Here is an 18848-nt window from a genome sequence, read left to right as displayed (position 1 = left end):
CTATAGTTAAACGCTAGCGTACTTGATTTCCTAGTTTCACTTCCTTCAATGCCAATATCAAAACCGATCATATTATGATCACTGTTATCAAGCGGCCCTCGTACCGTTACCCCCTGCACTAGATCATGAGCACCACTAAGGACTAAGTCTAGTATTTTTCCTTCTCTTGTCGGCTCCTGAACTAGCTGTTCCATGAAGCTCACCTTTCCCTCCTCCGAGCGAATTCCATTCATCACCACCCTCTGGCATCTGTCCGTCAACCAGTTCCTAATCCAGTTCACCACTTTGGGTCCTATCTTCAGCCCATCCAGTTTATTTAAGAGCCTCCTGAGGGGAACCGTGTCAAAAGCTTTGCTGAAATCTAAGTAGATTACGTCCATAGCTTGTCCCTGATTCAATTCTCCTGTCACCCAATCAAAGAATTCAATGAGATTCGTTTGGCACGATTTCCCCTTGGTAAAACCATGTTGTCTGGGATCTTGCAACTTATTGGCTTCCAGGAACTTCACTATCCTTTCCTTCAGCATCGCTTCCATTACTTTTCTAATAACCGAAGTGAGGCTTACCGGCCTGTAGTTTCCAGCTTCTTCCCTATCACCACTTTTGTGAAGAGGGACCACATCCTCCATTCTCCAATCCCTCGGAACCTCTCCCATCTGCAAGGATATATTAAACAAATCTTTAAGAGGACCCGCCAGAACCTCTCTGAGCTGCCTCAATATCCTAGGGTGGATCCCATCCGGTCCCATGGCTTTGTCCACCTTTAGCTTTTCAAGTTGTTCATACACACTCTCTTCCGTGAACGGTGCTCTATCCATTTGTACTTTTACCAGTCCATCGTGGTCCTTCTCCAGGATTTTCTTCTGTGAAAACAGAACAGAAGTATCTATTTAGCAAATTTGCTTTTTCTTCATCATTATCCACATATTATCCAAATACCATCTGTATTTTTCCAGCCCCCTCTCAGCATCCACAAATAGCATCTACCTTTACAGCCCCCTCTGTCCACACATCCACACCTACCTATATATATAGCATCCACCTTTTTTTTTTTTTACAGTCGCCTCCCTCCACTCACAACATTCACCTTTTTTTACAGCCCCCTCCCTCCACACATACAGCATCAACCTTTTTTTACAGCCCTGCTTCCCACCCACCCACATGCATAGCATCCACCTTTTTTTTTTTTCGCAGCCCCCTCCACCCACTTTTAGCATCCATTTTTTTTTTAACAGCTCCCTCCCGCCCTACCTGCACCCACAGGCCATCAATATTTTTTCCACCCTGCCCCTGCACTCACCCATGAGGTAGGAGCTTCAGGAGAGTACCTCTTCAGGGCAGGAAAGAACTGCACTCTTTCCTGCCTGCTTTCGTTGGTCTGGGCTGGTGCCGCCTCCTTTTCCAAATGGCCGCTGAGACTTCCTGCGGCAATCTCATGAGATTAGGCACTTGAAGTCTTGGTGGCCATTTTGAGAAAGCAGTGGCATGAGCCAGAGAGCGGCGGCTGTGGGCAGGAAAGAATAGGGCTCTTCCTGCCTCCGTAGAGGCCACTAGACCACCAGGGTGTACTCAGGTAGGCCTGGGAGGAAGGTGGGGGAGCCAGCCTGCCTTCCTTTGCCACGGGCTGGGGAAGGCCCACCAAGGTTCGGGGGGAGCAGCGGGAAGGCCAGGTATCCAGCCTTAAAGCGCAGATTCTGTGCGAAAATGTGGAATTCTGTGCTCTGCAGTTGCGCAGAATTCCGGCAGGAGTAAAATATCACTTTATTGCATTATCTGAATGGAATGGATTTGTATAAAACATGATATCTCTGAAATTCGTGGTCTGCAGTATTAGCCCTTCATTATGTTATATTGCCTGGAATTCTACAATAAATACAATTTTTGTGAATGATTAGGGTAACATAAGGCAGACTGAGGAACAAATAGAAGATCACAAGAAACGATTAGAGAAGTTGGAAGAGTACATTACTACATGCAAGTAAGTTTAGAATAAAACAGATTTTAATATTGATTTTTTTTATCCAGTCTTTGAAATCATTAAGAAAAAAAAGAATTACACAGCAGTTTGTGTAAGTGCTTTTTTCTTTAAAAAAATAAAAAGTAAGTATATGATTGTAGAACATGTTGTGGTTTAGGTCCAGTCCCACCACCACTCTTGGGTAACACTTTCTCTGTGGTATTGAGGGTACACCAATTAAAGCTTTGGAGAGAGGAAGAGAATCCTGTGCTGCACTGATAGATCTGCCTGTCTCCTGTTGCCTAATATAGATTTTAAAAAATATAGAATAAGATGGCAAAAAAAAGACCATATGGCTTATCCAGTCTGCTCATCCAAACCAATATCTCAGTCTATAGAATCCTTCCCCACCCCACTGAGACCCTCTGTCCTTGTCCTATGCTTTCTTGAATTCTGATACTGTCCTTATATTTACCACTTCCACTTGGAGGCTGTGACAATGTTCTTTCTAAGCAAGCAAAAAGTTTTATTTACATTACCCTGAGAGTGCTACTATCTTATTCAATATAGTCGTGTGTATTGAGCTGAAATTTCATGCATAAGAGTGCATTCCTACATTTATTTATTGAAATGGTATGTTGTCAAACTATTCAGGCATCACAAGAGTATAAAGTAAAAATATTTTCATTCAAATGTCATGTACCACTCAATATAGAAGCAAGGATTCATTTGCGCAGAGCTTTGGATTATTACTGCTGTGTCTGTTTGTCTCTAGTTCATTGTCAGCTGAGTTTGTCTCTCAGTGGGTGTTCATTCTAGGGGTAATTCACCATGCTATGAAGGACTGAACATTTGGGGAGAGAGAAAGAAAGAGAAACTGTCAACTTAGCTGATGAAGAGCTAGGGACTAATCACACAGAAGTAATGATCCAAAACTGTGCTCAGCATGTATCCTTCTTGTACATTGAAGTGGTACATGATATCTGAAAATGGAAATATTTTAATTTTACACTATGGTACCTGAATAGATTGATTAAATATGCTACTGGAACCATGCGTTGTAGCAGAGACTGTCTAGTTGGCTGCAATTAGACCTAATCCTAATTAGACCTAAACAGTTGTGCTCAGAGCTTCAATTAAAATAAAAAAAGATCTAGAATTTTAGGAAAGTTTATAAATCTTAAATTGTTAATTTTAGCCATTTTTTCCAAATTTTATTTCTGAAACAAGAATATTAGCCTTAACAGTCATCTTAATGACTTCTTTCTTTATGTGGATTTTGCTCACACCTTTTCAATACTAGCTGAAGATGAGTTACATTCAGGTACACTTCTTGCTAGTAAAGACCTGGAGAGATTTTGAACCTTCAATGTTATGTTTTTTTCTTTGTCATTAATAGAGCTATCCAAATCATCTGTAACATAATAACGGGATAATCCATTATATAGAAATCCATTTTGTAACATTCAGATGCTGCTGTGAGGACCCACCATCAGTGTTCTCAGCTTCTGTACAAAGTGTTGATGCAGGAGCCATTTTCTCCCATTGAGTGCTACCATTTTGCCAAATCCTGGTGTTTCATAAAAGCTGCTGCCTGTCAAAGAGAAAAAAAATCCACACAGTTGGTAGTGAAGGGCACAGTCTGGACTTCAGCTCTAAAATCTCTGCTAATGTCAGGGATCCAGCCAGAACCATGCCAGTGGCTTATCCAACGTAAAATATACTCTTGATCTCTTCCTTTCTTTGCATCCCAGCTGATCAGTCCATACTTGCAAGTTATGCCCATCTACCAGCAGGTGGAGATTGAAAGGCAGAGCTCTGTCATAAGACCTGTGTGCAGCAACCTCTTGTAATTTCTATCTCCAGTAGGTGGTGCATGCTAACCTATGCAGCTTTGGAACTGATTGCTGACACTGGTTCCTGGTCTAATTTCTTGGACAGTTGAGCTGGGGGGGGGGGGGGGGGGGGGGGGGGGGGGGGGGGGGGAGGTTCTTTACTACTAGGCTTATTTGGGTACACCTAGTGGTGCCTGGTTCCCCCCCCCCCCCCCCCCCCCCCCCCCAACATTTGGCAACTTTTAAATTTCCTGCCACTTAAAGAAAACAAAGTGGCTCCTTGACGTGTATGTTAAATGTTTATTGTGGGGTTATATCCGGCTCTGTTCGGCATCCTAAAATCATTGGTCACCAGGTAATCTTTGGGACACCTAGTGCTGCCTTCCAATTTCTCTCTCTCTCTCTCTCTCTCTCTCTCTTTGCCTTTGAGTAAGTCTGCTTTATTTGGTTATGTTGGCACTGGCAGAATTAATTTTAAAATGCTTCCGTTGTGGAAGCATGAAAGCCATGTCAGGGAAATGCTCAAAATATGCCTTAAGCTTTGCGACTCCCTCTGTTTCTCCCTTCTACCCTTCCCCAGGACCGAGTGGGGTTCGGGCAGATTTGTCGGAGGAGCTGCGGGCAGAGAATTTAGTGGTGTTTTCTGTGGGCACCATCTTGGAAACGCTGACTCGGCTCTCAGCCTCTTTACTGCTTGCAGCGACTTTTCAAATATGCCCTTGCCTCAGCAGGCTCTGGGAGGAACTGCATCAGTTGTTTCTTTGAATTTTTCACTTGAGTTTACGTCTGCGCCTTCTTCTCCGGAGTGAGTTTGGCTCCTTAACCACATGTTTAATGAAGCTAGCACAAGCTTATAATCTAACCTGCTCCTCTGCTCTTGGCAGCCAAACACTCTTTTTCTAAGAAAAGACATTTAGGTACACAGATGCGCGACCATTCCCGCCAGTCTTTTCTTTTCCGCGCTGGAGAGAGTCGTGCGTCGCCGCTCTCTCTTAGTCAGCCCCGGAAAACCATCGCGTAGTTCGCGAATTCGTTATTTTTCTGTTTCTTGTTGCCGCATGCTCCAAGCCTTTCTTTTTTCCTTTAAAAAAAAAAAAAAAAGAGAGAACGCGCTTAATTTTTCCCTCGTTTTCTAGCGGGGGCGTCGCGTTGCGGCCTTGTGGCCGCGCGGTCGATTAGCTTTTCGAGGTGTGATTTACCGCCACCATTGACGACTTTAACTTCGCCGACGCGATTTTTCCGTCGATGTCCTCGAAGGTCCCGAGTGGATTTAAAAGTGTGGTCGGTGCGGCCGGCCTATCTCGCAGACCGACACCCACGCTTGGTGCCTCCAGTGCCTCGGGCCGGAGCACAATATCAAGTCGTGTTCTTTGTGTCTTGGTCTCCGGAAACGGACTCAGGTTGCGAGGCAAGTTCTTCGGGACCGTCTTTTTGGAACTTGCGCCGGCCCCTCGACGTCGACCTCGACGGCATCGGTATCGACGGCCGGTTCTTCGGTACTGGTATCGATGTCCGCGAAATCAGCACCGATGGCGTCGACCCCAGGAGTACAGGTCCCGTCGGCCCGCCGGACCTCCGGTGACGGTAGGGGTGAGAGGCTGCGTGGGCAATCGGCCCCGGTCACTCCCTCTGCTCATGGCCCTCGGGACCGAACCCTGTCCGACCCGGCCCCTCGAGACTGAGGGGGATCGACCTCCTCCTCCTCCGTTCCACCTGGCGCCGATGACGGGCACCGCAAGAAACAGAAAAAGCACCGTCATCGGTCCCCATCGGTGCGCCCGGCCCTCGGTGCCAGAGAGGAGTCGACGCCGAAGCGTCCGCGTCGAGAGGAAAGGTCCCCCTCGGTAGTGGAGGTACCGACACGTCAGGGTCCCAGCACTTCAGTGCAGTCTCCTGGACCTGAGCAGCTTCCGGCACCGACGCCTCTACCGGCCCCCCCGTCTTTCCCGACAGCGGGCCTGGACGAGTGCCTCCGAGCCATCCTTCCGGGGATCCTGGAAGGGCTGATGCGCCAGGCTGTGCCGGCGCCGGGGGTGCTTGCGCCCTCGGCGCCGTTGACTGTGGCGCCGGCGAGCTCTAGCCCGGTGCCGAGGCCTTCGACACCGCCGCCGCTTTCGGCGCCGGTCTCGACCGCCACGCAGGTGAAGTCCCCGTCGACGTCGATGGAGGGAGCTTCGTCCCCGCCGGTGCGGGAGTCCTCCGCTCGACGACACCGAGGCCTCGGTGCCTCGACGTCGAGCCGGGCCCGGTTCCGGACTCAGCTACATGAGCTTATGTCCGATACCGAGGAAGAGGCCTCGTGGGGGGAAGAGGAGGACCCCAGATATTTCTCCTCAGAGGAGTCTGTGGGCCTTCACTGACCCCCACGCCTTCACCTGAGAGGAAGCTCTCGCCTCCTGAGAGCCTCTCCTTTGCCTCCTTTGTCAGGGACATGTCTATATGCATTCCCTTCCCCATGGTCTCTGTGGACGAGCCGAGGGCTGAGATGCTCGAGGTCCTCGACTATCCATCACCACCTAGAGAGTCCTCCACGGTGCCGTTGCACAATGTCCTCAAAGAGACACTGCTTCGGAACTGGATGAGACCATTATCTAATCCCACCATTCCCAAGAAAGCAGAGTCCCAGTACAGAATCCACTCGGACCCAGAGTTAATGCGGCCCCAATTGCCCCATGACTCGGCGGTCGTGGATTCTGCTCTCAAGAGGGCACGGAGTTCGAGGGATACCGCCTCGGCGCCCCCGGGGCGGGAGTCTCGCACTCTGGACTCGTTTGGGAGGAAGGCCTACCAATCTTCCATGCTCGTGACCCGCATCCAATCTTACCAGCTCTACACGAGCATCCACATGCGGAACACTGTGAAGCAACTGGCGGACCTGGTTGATAAGCTCCCGCCGGAGCAGTCCAGGCCTTATCAGCAGGTGGTCAGGCAGCTGAAGGCGTGCAGAAAGTTCCTGTCCAGGGGTATCTATGACACCTGTGACGTGGCATCTCGTGCTGCGGCCCAAGGTATAGTGATGCGCAGGCTCTCATGGCTGCGTGCCTCTGACCTGGACAACCGCACCCAGCAGAGACTGGCCGACGTCCCTTGCTGGGGGGATAATATTTTTGGCGAGAAGGTCGAGCAGCTGGTGGACCAACTGCATCAGCGGGAAACCGCCCTCGACAAGCTCTCCCACCGGGCGCCTTCAGCATCCACCTCAGCAGGTGGACGTTTTTCCCGGGCCCAGCAGGCTGCGCCCTATGCTTTTGCCAAGCGTAGGTACACCCAGCCGGCCCGAAGGCCTCGACAGGGACAGCCCCAGCGCGCTCGTTCTCGTCAACAGCGTGCGCCTAAGCAGCCCCCTGCGCCTCCACAGCAAAAGCCGGGGACGGGCTTTTGACTGGATCCACGGGAACATAGCCGCCCTCAAAGTGTCCGTGCCGGACGATCTGCCGGTCAGAGGGAGGTTAAAATTTTTTCACCAAAGGTGGCCTCTCATAACCTCCGACCAATGGGTTCTCCAAATAGTGCGGTGCGGCTACGCCCTAAATTTGGCCTCCCTTCCACCAAATTGTCCTCCGGGAGCTCAATCCTTCAGCTCCCATCACAAGCAGGTACTTGCAGAGGATCTCTCCGCCCTTCTCAGCGCCAATGCGGTCGAGCCCGTACCACCCGAAAAAGGAAGGGCAGGGATTCTATTCCAGGTACTTCCTTGTGGAAAAGAAAACAGGGGGGATGCGCCCCATCCTAGACCTGAGAGGCCTGAACAAATTCCTGGTCAAAGAAAAGTTCAGGATGCTTTCCTTGGGCACCCTTCTGCCAATGATTCAGAAAAACGATTGGCTATGTTCCCTGGATTTAAAGGACGCATACACTCACATTCCTATACTGCCAGCTCACAGACAGTATCTCAGATTCCGCCTGGGCGCACGGCACTTTCAGTATTGTGTGCTGCCCTTTGGGCTCGCCTCTGCCCCACGAGTGTTTACAAAGTGCCTCGTGGTGGTAGCGGCGTATCTACGCAAGCTGGGAGTGCACGTGTTCCCATATCTCGACGATTGGCTGGTCAAGAACATCTCGGAGGCAGGAGCCCTCCGGTCCATGCAGTGCACTATTCACCTCCTGGAGCTGCTGGGGTTTGTGATAAATTACCCAAAGTCCCATCTCCAGCCAACCCAGTCTCTGGAATTCATAGGAGCTCTGCTGAATACCCAGACGGCTCAGGCCTTCCTTCCTGAAGCGAGGGCCAACAACCTCCTGTCCCTGGCTTCGCAGACCAGAGCGTCTCAGCAGGTCACAGCTCGGCAGATGTTGAGATTTCTGGGTCATATGGCCTCCACAGTCCATGTGACTCCCATGGCTCGTCTTCACATGAGATCTGCTCAATGGACCCTAGCTTCCCAGTGGTTCCAAGCCACTGGGAATCTAGAGGATGTCATTCGCCTCTCCACCAGTTGCCGCACTTCACTGCTCTGGTAGACCATTCGGACCAATTTGACCCTGGGACGCCCATTCCAAATTCCACAGCCCACGAAAGTGCTGACGATGGATGCATCTCGACTGGGGTGGGGAGCTCATGTCGATGGGCTCCACACCCAGGGTCTGTGGTCCCTCCAGGAAAAGGATCTGCAGATCAACCTCCTGGAGCTCCGAGCGATCTGGAACGCACTGAAGGCTTTCAGAGATCGGCTGTCCTGCCAAATTATCCAAATTCGGACAGACAATCAGGTTGCAATATATTACACCAACAAGCAGGGGGGCACCGGATCTCGCCCCCTGTGTCAGGAAGCCGTCGGGATGTGGCGTTGGGCCTGCCAGTTCGGCATGCTTCTCCAAGCCACATACCTGGCAGGTGTAAACAACAGTCTGGCCGACAGACTGAACAGAGTCATGCAACCGCACGAGTGGTCGCTCCATTCCAGAGTGGTACGCAAGGTCTTCCGAGAGTGGGGCACTCCCTCGGTGGACCTTTTCGCCTCTCAGACCAACCACAAGCTGCCTCTGTTCTGTTCCAGACTTCAGGCACCCGGCAGACTAGCGTCGGATGCTTTTCTCCTTCATTGGGGGACCGGCCTCCTGTATGCTTATCCTCCCATACCTTTGGTGGGGAAGACCTTACTGAAGCTCAAGCAAGACCGCGGCACCATGATTCTGATAGCGCCCTTTTGGCCCCATCAGATCTGGTTCCCTCTTCTTCTGGAGTTGTCCTCAGAGGAACCGTGGAGATTGGAGAGTTTTCCGACTCTCATTTCGCAGAACGACGGAGCGTTGCTGCACCCCAACCTTCAGTCCCTGGCTCTCACGGCCTGGATGTTGAGGGCGTAGACTTCACTGCGTTGGGTCTGTCTGAGGGTGTCTCCCGTGTCTTGCTTGCCTCTAGGAAGGATTCCACTAAAAAGAGTTACTTTTTCAAGTGGAGGAGGTTTGTCGTTTGGTGTGAGAGCAAGGCCCTAGAACCTCGTTCTTGCCCTGCACAGAACCTGCTTGAATACCTTCTGCACTTATCAGAGTCTGGCCTCAAGACCAACTCAGTAAGGAATCACCTTAGTGCGATTAGTGCTTACCATTATCGTGTGGAAGGTAAAGCCATCTCTGGAGAGCCTTTGGTCGTACGATTCATGAGAGGCTTGCTCTTGTCAAAGCCCCCTATCAAGCCTCCTGCAGTGTCATGGGATCTCAACGTCGTCCTCACCCAGCTGATGAAACCTCCTTTTGAGCCACTGAATACCTGCCATCTGAAGTACTTGACCTGGAAGGTCATTTTCTTGGTGGCAGTTACTTCAGCTCGTAGGGTCAGTGAGCTTCAAGCCCTGGTAGCTCATGCTCCATATACCAAATTTCATCACAACAGAGTAGTGCTCCGTACCCACCCAAAGTTCCTGCCGAAGGTGGTGTCGGAGTTCCATCTTAACCAGTCAATTGTCTTGCCAACATTCTTTCCCAGACCACATACCCGCCCTGCTGAACGTCAGTTGCACACATTGGACTGCAAGAGAGCATTGGCCTTCTACTTGGAGCGGACACAGCCCCACAGACAGTCCGCCCAATTGTTTGTTTCTTTCGACCCTAACAGGCTAGGGGTCGCTGTCGGGAAACGCACCATCTCCAATTGGCTAGCAGATTGCATTTCCTTCACTTATGCCCAGGCTGGGCTGACTCTTGAGGGTCATGTCACGGCTCATAGTGTCAGAGCCATGGCAGCGTCAGTGGCCCACTTGAAGTCAGCCACTATTGAAGAGATTTGCAAGGCTGCGACGTGGTCATCTGTCCACACATTCACATCACATTACTGCCTCCAGCAGGATACCCGACGCGACAGTCGGTTCGGGCAGTCGGTGCTGCAGAATCTGTTTGGGGTGTAAATCCAACTCCACCCTCCAGGACCCGCATTTCTTCTGATCAGGCTGCATTCTCAGTTAGTTGTTCTTCGTAGGTCAATTTTCTGTTGTACCCTCGCCGTTGCAAGGTTCAATTGACCTGGGTTCTTGTTTTGAGTGAGCCTGAGAGCTAGGGATACCCCAGTCGTGAGAACAAGCAGCCTGCTTGTCCTCGGAGAAAGTGAATGATACATACCTGTAGCAGGTGTTCTCCGAGGACAGCAGGCTGATTGTTCTCATCTACCCTCCCTCCTCCCCTTTGGAGTTGCGTTTTAATCATTTTTGCTTGTCATTCAACTGGCGGGAACGGTTGTGCACGGGCGGGAAGACGGCCGCGCATGCGCGGTGGGCGTGCCCTGCTTGCGGACCGCCCGCGAAGCTTCTTCCGGTTGGTGGGGGCTGCCGCGGACGTCACCCAGTCGTGAGAACAATCAGCCTGCTGTCCTCGGAGAACACCTGCTACAGGTATGTATCATTCACTCCCTGGAGTCATGGGTGAGAATGTTTCATAAGAAAGAGCTAGCTGCTCTGTTAAGTAGAACTTTAGAAGTTTTAAATATTTCATCCCCTGAAGTTCCTAATGTTGCTGCAACTTCAAATCCCATGAACCATATATGCCGGATCATCATCAGATACTATTATAGCATGATGAAATTGGCATATGGTTTGCAGTGTCACTGAGCATGAGATACATCAATTTCCACCCATCAGCTTCATTGCATGTTTTCAGGATTTGAGACTGGTCTGCATAACAAGAAGTTTATCCCATGGCATGTGCTCAAAAGGCAGCAGACCAGCTGCGGCATCCACATTGCGGGTGTTGTCAGTACTGATAGTTGTGACTTTATTGTTCATTCTCTATTCCCATTACAACCTGACAAAAATGTTCTGCACAAACTGAAGTAAAGTGGTGGTCTTCCACATGTTAAACAGTGAAGAGCCCAGAATCCAAGTTTGGTCCAGCATGTGACCTGTAACTTCCAAGTGGCTGTTGTTGGCTAATGATGTCCATTAATCTACTGTAAAAGTGATAGGGGATGTTCCATCCACAAATGTTTGAATCTTGCTCTTTTCCAGTTCAAACAGACATGTACCAATCTTTGGCCTGGTTGGATGTTCATAGGTTCAACATTCTGTTTCAATCCTCACAACTTCCTGGAGGCCATCATTGGAAAAAATGTTAACAAGGCGACTGTCCTTGGCTATCCACCTAGTGATATCATTCGTAATGTTTTTATTTGGATCAGTCGGCTCCTTCTGATTCTTTTTCCTGCAAATGAAATTGGGTAGGCTTGAGCTGACTAGAATCCTTTGATCATTGTTGAGATGAAAACACATGTTTAGTGTAGAGATATTAAGATAGAGACAGCATGTTGCGATGATACTTAAATTTGCCTTTACAGTACTTAAAAATCACTGTTTACTTATCTTTGAATGTAAGTTGACCATTGAGCAGAGTCTTCATTTTCACTTCAGTTTGAAAACTAGTTGAAACAGTTTCAAATTTTACAAGGACAGCTATCACCGTTTCAGTCGCGTCTTCCACTCCCCCACTCTTCCAGCATAACTGTTGCATGAAGTACTGCATTGTAAAGATAACAGGTATGCACTGTAAAATTTGACATTCCATCACAAAATTGAAAGTACATTTTTTTTCAACTTCTGGCTATATTTAACTGTGCTGGTCATACTGATTGCTACTTTCCTCGGTTTGTGTCCATTTAATATTCTTTTCTCTTCTACATCTAACTCTAAACAATTCCCACCCTCCCCCCGTATTTCTGTCTGGGCTGTCTGGCGATCCTCTGTCTTATTCCCCAGTGAAACTGAAGCTAGACTGATGCTCTTTTTCTCTCGCCCCTATCCAGCATCTTCCTTTCCTCCCTATTTCCAGTATCCCCTCTGTCTTTCCCCATGTCCAGCATCCCCCTGTCTCCATATCTTCCAGTTCTCCAAGGACAAGCAAGCATGATATTCTCACATGTGGGTGACGCCATTCACGGAGCCCAGTGCGGACACTGCCATAGTGCACTGACACTTTAAAGGGGATGAGAAGAGCATGGGACTTGATATACTCATCGCAAATAATTTGAAGCTACTTGGAGTCATTCTGGATTCCCACCTGTCCCTCGACCTTCAAGTCTCGTCTATCACAAAGAGAATGTTCCTCTCCATGCGGTCACTGAAACGTATCAAGCAGTTCCTTCTGTTTGACTTATTCCGGACTCTAATCCACTTCCATATAGTTTTACAGGAAGGACAAACAAATATATTGCATTGCCATTGTAGGGTCTATGGGATTGCATATGATTGTGTGTTTAATGATAAAAATGGGATTTACAGGATTACATATGATTGCTTAGTAAGAAAAATTTAGAAAGTGTTCTTAGATTGAATATAAAACCATGGCTTAAAGAGAAAATGATACAGATACGTGATCAGAAAGGGACCGAAAATGTGAATCCAGCTTTCCTGGAATAACATACTCTTGTTGGGACAGAACTGTATCGGTTAGAAATATAAGTGGATCAAATGTGTGGATATAATGAATGAACCAACCTTGGTATACCTTTCAAAATAATTCTGGTTCTTCAATAGGTGAAATCTGAGATGGAGTGGTCTGGGGAAAGAAAATAAGTGCAGTATGAGACAATGGGTCTAATATTAACAATAGAAACATAAAAGCATAAAAACATAAGAAGTCTTGTATAAACACTCTGTGTTACTTAAGAATTATAGAGACTATGTGTGAAATAAGATAGAGCGGAGCGTTGCACTAACGATGTGCAGGCACGAGCTGTAAGTAGTGCTGTACTTGACTCAGTCTATGAAAGCACGTCATGTTTTACATGGACAATTTAGGTACTGTAAATTGGGTGCCGATCGAACATTAGCTGTGTAATGCATGAAAGACTAAAGAAATAATGAATGTGAGATTACGCATCACACCCACTACAAGCTTGGAATGTGCCGGAGAGAGACATGATATGTATAGCCATACCGGTGATAAATGCTTTATCCAGCGTCTCTGATCTTTTGAAGAGCCTAACTCTGTTCCCACTCCTTGTTTTCTCTGTGTTACTCCTCATGGAATATTGGTGTTCTTTCCACTCCTGTGGTTTTTCATTGTAGTTTCATCTGAACCAGTCAGTTGTCTTGCCAGCATTCCCCCCGACCTCATGCCCATCCTGGCAAAAGCACAGTGCGCGCCTTGGACTGCAAACAACCATTGGCCTTTTACTTGGAGCGGACTAGGCCCTACAGACAATTCACCCAACTTTTTGTTTCTTTTGATCCCAACAGGATGGGGTCGCCATTGGGAAATGCACCATTTCTAATTGGCTGGCAGATTGCATTTCTTTCACTTCTGCTCAGGCTGGGCTGACCCCTGAGGGTCATGTCAGGGTTCACAATGTTAGCCTCTGTTGAAGAAATGTGTAAGGCTGTGACGTGGTCTTCATTTCACACATTCACATCTCAATACTACTTTGAGCAGGATACCCAGTGACAGTTGGTTTGGACAGACAATTCTGCAGAATTTATTTGTTCTGTTCCAGGCTGCACTCTTATCCCAGTTGTATAGGTTTCAAGTTAATTACTTTTTTGCCCTCACCATTGTGAGGTCAAGTTGACCACTAGTGATTGTTTTTGGGTGAGCCTGGTAGGTAGGGATTCCTATCTGTGAGAATTATAGGCCTGCTTGTCCTAGGAAAAAGCAAAGGTACTTACCTGTAGCAGGTATTCTTCAGCAGGCCTTATGTTCTCACATAACCTCCCACCTTCCCTTGGAGTTGTCACCTTTTATTATGCTTTATATTGTACTGTTGGTCCCATGGTCTCACAACGGGAATGAAGGCACTAGCACATGTGCATTGAAGCACGTCTCACGCTCAAATACCTGTTTTTAAGCTTGTTACAAGCTTCGTATTGGCAGCGCGGACCCCACATTACCCATCTGTGAGAATATAGGGCCTGCTGTCCTCTGAGATTACCTGCTACAAGTGAGTACTTTTGCTTTATCCTCCTCCTGTGCTCTCATTAAAAATTAGTAATGACGACATATTATACGCCAGTCGATATGGAGGAGGCCCTCTTTTACCCATGTCGACCGCAGGCCCTTATACAGTTGGGGAATGAAGGGGTACCAGCAAGGCATAAGAACAATGTGTTGCTGCGGCCCTTGAGACTGGCACTACGATTTTTGGGGATTACTTTGAAAGTGGGAGAGGGAATAACTGAGTTAATGCCTATAAGGGGGAATCCTGTGTTTGAACCAGGAATTGAGAATATTACTTTCCGACACTGGGAAGGTCGGGGCTTGGCCTGTTTGGGAGATGTGGTGAAGGATAATGGGGCGATTCAGACACTGAATCAGGTGCTGGGTAGAGATAATATCAGATGGGGCGACATGTATGCACACTGTCAACTAAAGCATTACATCCAGTCTATAGGCAAGGATAGATTCACTCAAAAACCGGGATAAACATTGAAACGATTTTTTGACGATAGATGAAGAACCAACTATTTCTGGCATACATGGGGCATTGTGGCGGGACCGGGCCCCTAATAAATTTACCCAGTTGAAATGGCGTTGGGAAGTAGATTTGGGAATTAATTTGGCAACCTGGAACATCACTCAGTATATGAAGGGGATCCCCAAACTGATAAGTGGGGCCCAGTATAGGGAGTGTGCGTTCCGGATGATACATCAAGCTTACATGGCCCAAGCACAACTAGCAAAAATTGGAGGGGTGCAGATTTCGAAGTGCAAGTGCTGTGGGAGGGCAGATAATACATTTTACCATGCTTTTTGGGGATGTAGGATAATCAGGCAATTTTGGAGGAAGACTACTAACTATGAGGCAAATTTATTGGGAAGGGAGATTCAGGGGACGCCGGAGCAACTGTTCCAGTCCATCTGCTCCAGCTTGTTCCAGTCCGCCTGATCCAGCTTCTCCAGCTTGTTCCTGTCCGCCTGATCCAGCTTCTCCCTGCTTGTTCCAGTCCATCTGCTCCAGCTTGTACCAGCCTGCCTGCTTGTTCCAGTCCATCTGGTCCAGCTTGTACCAGCCCGCCTGATCCAGCTTCTCCCTGCCTGTTCCGCTTGTTCCAGCCTGCCTGATCCAGCTTGTTCCAGCGTGTTCCAGCCCACCTGATCCAGCTTCTCCCTGCCTGTTCCGCTTGTTCCAGTCCGCCTGATCCAGCTTCTCCCTGCCTGTTCCAGTCCACCTGCTCCAGCTTGTTCCAGACCGCCTGATCCAGCTTGTTCCTGTCCACCTGATCCAGCTTCTCCCTGCTTGTTCCAGTCCGCCGATCCAGCTTCTCCCTGCTTGTTCCAGTCCGCCTGATCCAGCGTACTAATCCCCAGCCCTGGCTGACCCCTTGCACCCGATACCTTCGCTCCTGCGCCCGATCGGCTGAACGCCTCTGGAGGAAATCTCGCACCCATACTGATTTCATTCATTACAAATTCATGCTATCCTCCTTCCAGTCCTCCCTATTCCTCGCCAAACAGGACTATTATATCCAGTTGACCAATTCCCTCAGCTCTAACCCTCGTCGTCTCTTCGCCACCCTTAACTCCCTCCTCAAAGTGCCCTCCGCTCCTACCCCCCTCACTCTGTCCTCAATCATTGGCTGATTACTTCCGTGACAAGGTGCAGAAGATCAACCTTGAATTCACCACCAAACCATTCCCTCCTCTTCACCCTTTAACCCACTCCCTCAACCAACCAACCCAGGCCTCCTTCTCCTCTTTTCCTGTTATCACAGAAGAGGAAACCGCCCATCTTCTCTCCTCCTCGAAATGCACCACCTGTTCCTCTGACCCCATCCCCACCAACTTACTCAACACCATCTCTCCTACTATCACCCCACCCCGCCATCTGTCATATCCTCAACCTCTCTCCACTGCAACTGTCCCTGACACCTTCAAGCATGCTGTAGTAACACCACTCCTCAAAAAAACATCACTTGACCCTACCTGTCCCTCCAACTACCCCCAATTTCCCTCCTACCCTTCCTCTCCAAGATACTTGAATGCACCGTTCATAGCCGTTGCCTTGATTTTCTCTCCTCTCATGCCATCCTCGATCCGCTTCAATCCGGCTTTCGCCCCCTACACTCGACAGAAACAGCACTATCTATAGTCTGCAATGACCTGTTCCTTGCCAAATCCAAAGGCCACTACTCCATCCTCATCCTCCTGGACCTATCCGCCGCTTTTGACACTGTCAATCACAATTTACTTCTTGCTACACTGTCCTCATTTGGGTTCCAGGGCTCTGTCCTCTCCTGGTTCTTCTCTTATCTCTCCTACCGTACCTTCAGAGTACATTATCATGGTTCTTGCTCCACCCCCATCCCGCTCTCTGTTGGAGTTCCCCAGGGATCTGTCCTTGGTCCCCTTCTTTTTTTCAATCTACACCTCTTCCCTGGGCTCCCAGATCTCATCTCACGGTTTCCAATATCATCTTTATGCCGACGACACCCAGCTTTATCTCTCCACACCAGACATCACTGCGGAAACCCAGGCCAAGGTATCGGCCTGCTTATCCAACATTGCTGCCTGGATGTCCAACCGCCACCTGAAACTGAACATGGCGAAGACCGAGCTTATTGTCTTCCCACTCAAACCCACTTCTCCTCTCCCTCCACTATCTCAGTTGATAACACCCTCATCCTCCCCGTCTCATCTGCCCGCAAGCTCGGAGTCATCTTCGACTCCTCCCTCTCCTCCTCTGTGCATATCCAGCAGATAGCCAAGACCTGTCGCTTCTTCCTCTATAACATTAGCAAAATTCGTCCTTTCCTCTCCAAGCACACCACCCGAACTCTTATCCACTCTCTCATTACCTCTTGCCTCGACTACTGCAACCTACTCCTCACTGGCCTCCCACTTAGCCATCTATCCCCCCTTCAGTCCGTTCAGAACTCTGTTGCACGTCTTATCTTCCGCCTCGACCGATATACTCATATCACCCCTCTCCTCAAGTCACTTCACTGGCTTCCGATTAGGTACCGCATACAGTTCAAGCTTCTCCTACTAACCTACAAATGCACTCGATCAGCAGCCCCTCCCTACCTCTCTACCCTCATCTCCCCCTACGTTCCTACCCGTAACCTCCGCTCTCAAGACAAATCCCTCCTTTCAGTACCCTTCTCCACCACCGCTAACTCCAGGCTCCGCCCTTTCTGCCTCGCCTCACCCCATGCTTGGAATAAACTCCCTGAGCCCATTCGCCAGGCCCCCTCCCTGCCCATCTTCAAATCCTTGCTCAAAGCCCACCTCTTCAATGTCGCCTTCAGCACCTAACCACCATACCTCTATTCAGGAAATCTAGTCTGTCCCAACTTGACATTTCATCCTTTAGATTGTAAGCTCCATTGAGCAGGGACTGTCCTTCTTTGTTAAACTGTACAGCGCTGCGTAACCCTAGTAGCGCTCTAGAAATGTTAAGTAGTAGTAGTGGTAGTAGTAACAACTATTGTTAGATAAACCAGATCCTTTAGAGGGGCAAACCCAGAAGGAACACTACTATTTAGGAAACTTGCATTGTTAACAAAGAAAAGTATACTGCAGTATTGGATGGCTGATACAGGCCCGGAGTACTGGCATTGGCGAAATCTTGTACACCAGCTGATGGTGTAAGGAAGCCAACAACTCACCGAAAAGGAAAAAATATTTTCCTTAAGATCTGGGGTGCCTACGTAGATACATTGTTGCATAGGGGGAAGAGTTTAGTGCTTAATGTTCTGTAGCAGTGTTGACTGCTGCAATGATATTAACATTGGTTAAAAAAAGGGGGGGGAGGGGGTGAGGGATTGGAACTCGGAATGCTCTACATAATCTGAATCATCATCATGAAAGAGTGATGTGAACTCGTACTGTGGAACATTTGTTTTTTCTGGGGGGGGGGGGTGTTAAAATGAAAAATTTTGATGAATGTAACAAGCACAAAACTGTAATTGTGATGGAATACTTGAAGGAGCCTTTGTATAGTAGCAAGTGGAATGTGATGTTGTATTGCTTTGTCATCAATAAACTGTTGAAACATAACACTTTTTTCAGGAAAAAAAAATTAGTAATGACCCTTACTCAAAACTGACTTCTTGTGTTGAAGACTAGATATACAATAAATGTATTTCTTTTCCTCTGAGCTGTGTTTGCAAGTTAGTAATGAGCTTTTTCCAAGGTTAACTATGTGTTCTTGCATTTAACGGTAGCAGTAGGGCTAGTGGTATGGGGGGAAGAAGGGCCAAGTTGGCAACACCTTGAGACTCAGAGGAGTCATCTCCTGAGCCCTGGTGTTTTGCACTCCCATATTCCCTACGGCTGTGATAGGGAATAAAAGGAAGGAAAATATACAGGCTTTTCCTTCTGAGCCAGCAGTTCCCAGTGCGATTTGGCAGATGACACTAGAATGATATCGAGGTCCCAGAGGCAAAAATCCAGAGTCGGCCTCTGTTTTGGTCGTTCTTGTGTATGTTTGCAATTACCTGTGCCCTGGACTGCAGCTATGAAGGGGCTTCTTGTAGCCTTGATTATCATTCTGTTACCTCTTTGACCTTGAATTGAATGCCATGGCTTGAAGGAACAGTGCCTCAGAGGAGCTATGGGTTTCTCTTTGTGGGCTTTGCTGAGAAATCCTCCAGCCACAGCATCTTCCCACCTGGAGCAGAGTGGATTTGTAGTGG

General features: G+C 48.6%; 1 protein-coding gene across 1 annotated transcript in view; it reads left to right on the top strand.

Annotated features, from left to right (window-relative positions):
- SMC1B (structural maintenance of chromosomes 1B) overlaps window positions 1-18848 on the top strand; it is a 1336696-nt gene that overhangs the window by 320557 nt on the left and 997291 nt on the right. The window contains exon 8 of the mRNA XM_030213853.1: window positions 1896-1978. Within this exon, the coding sequence (XP_030069713.1) occupies window positions 1896-1978 (83 nt within the window). The remainder of the gene's footprint in view (window positions 1-1895; window positions 1979-18848) is intronic.

Source organism: Microcaecilia unicolor, chromosome 9 (genome assembly GCF_901765095.1).
Source record: "Microcaecilia unicolor chromosome 9, aMicUni1.1, whole genome shotgun sequence".
NCBI classification, from domain to species: Eukaryota; Metazoa; Chordata; class Amphibia; order Gymnophiona; family Siphonopidae; genus Microcaecilia; species Microcaecilia unicolor.
The sequence above is the reverse complement of the archived record's forward strand: the minus strand, read 5'-3'. Positions and strand labels throughout refer to the sequence as shown.